This window comes from Phalaenopsis equestris, unplaced genomic scaffold (assembly GCF_001263595.1).
Source record: "Phalaenopsis equestris unplaced genomic scaffold, ASM126359v1 Scaffold000278, whole genome shotgun sequence".
Classification (NCBI taxonomy): domain Eukaryota; kingdom Viridiplantae; phylum Streptophyta; class Magnoliopsida; order Asparagales; family Orchidaceae; genus Phalaenopsis; species Phalaenopsis equestris.
Genome location: NW_018164720.1, coordinates 747,220 through 747,692, shown reverse-complemented (window position 1 = coordinate 747,692; position 473 = coordinate 747,220). Strand labels below are relative to the sequence as shown.

Here is a 473-nt window from a genome sequence, read left to right as displayed (position 1 = left end):
GAAGAGCGGAGGCGGAAGGAAGGGGAGGCGCGGAACAGAGATGGGGTTGATTTTAGGGAAGATTCCGCCATTTTCGTGATTAGATCTGGAATTAAAGTGGGGAAAGAGGAGAAAGAAGAGGGATTTCGGGGACTTGGAGTTGGGAAGAGGAGGGGAGGGGTGCTTTTATAAGCTGTAGGGTTAGGGTTGGCGGGAAGGAGTTGACTTTTTTTTGTGGAATCTTTAATGGAATAAGTTCACAGAATAAACTAATAGCTTTTTTTGTTTGATTACATAATTAAGATTAAAATTAATTTTTATGGGCAAAATTCATTTTAAAATCTTCTCTAATATAATGATTTAAATTTTACAAACAAAAATTATGAATTGTTATTTTAAAGTTGAATAGAAACGTTTTATTGTTTAATTTATTGGCTAATTATTTTAATAATCACAATAATTTTATATTATTGTTTAGAAAGTTTGTAATAGCA

General features: G+C 32.6%; 1 protein-coding gene across 1 annotated transcript in view; it reads right to left on the bottom strand.

The window, feature by feature from the left end:
• Positions 1–163, bottom strand: part of LOC110024910 (calcium-binding protein CML42-like) — an 835-nt gene extending 672 nt beyond the window's left edge. Inside the window, exon 1 of the mRNA XM_020725103.1 lies at positions 1–163. Coding sequence (XP_020580762.1) covers positions 1–71 — 71 coding nt within the window. The 5' untranslated portion in view covers positions 72–163.
• Positions 164–473: the final 310 nt, after the last annotated feature.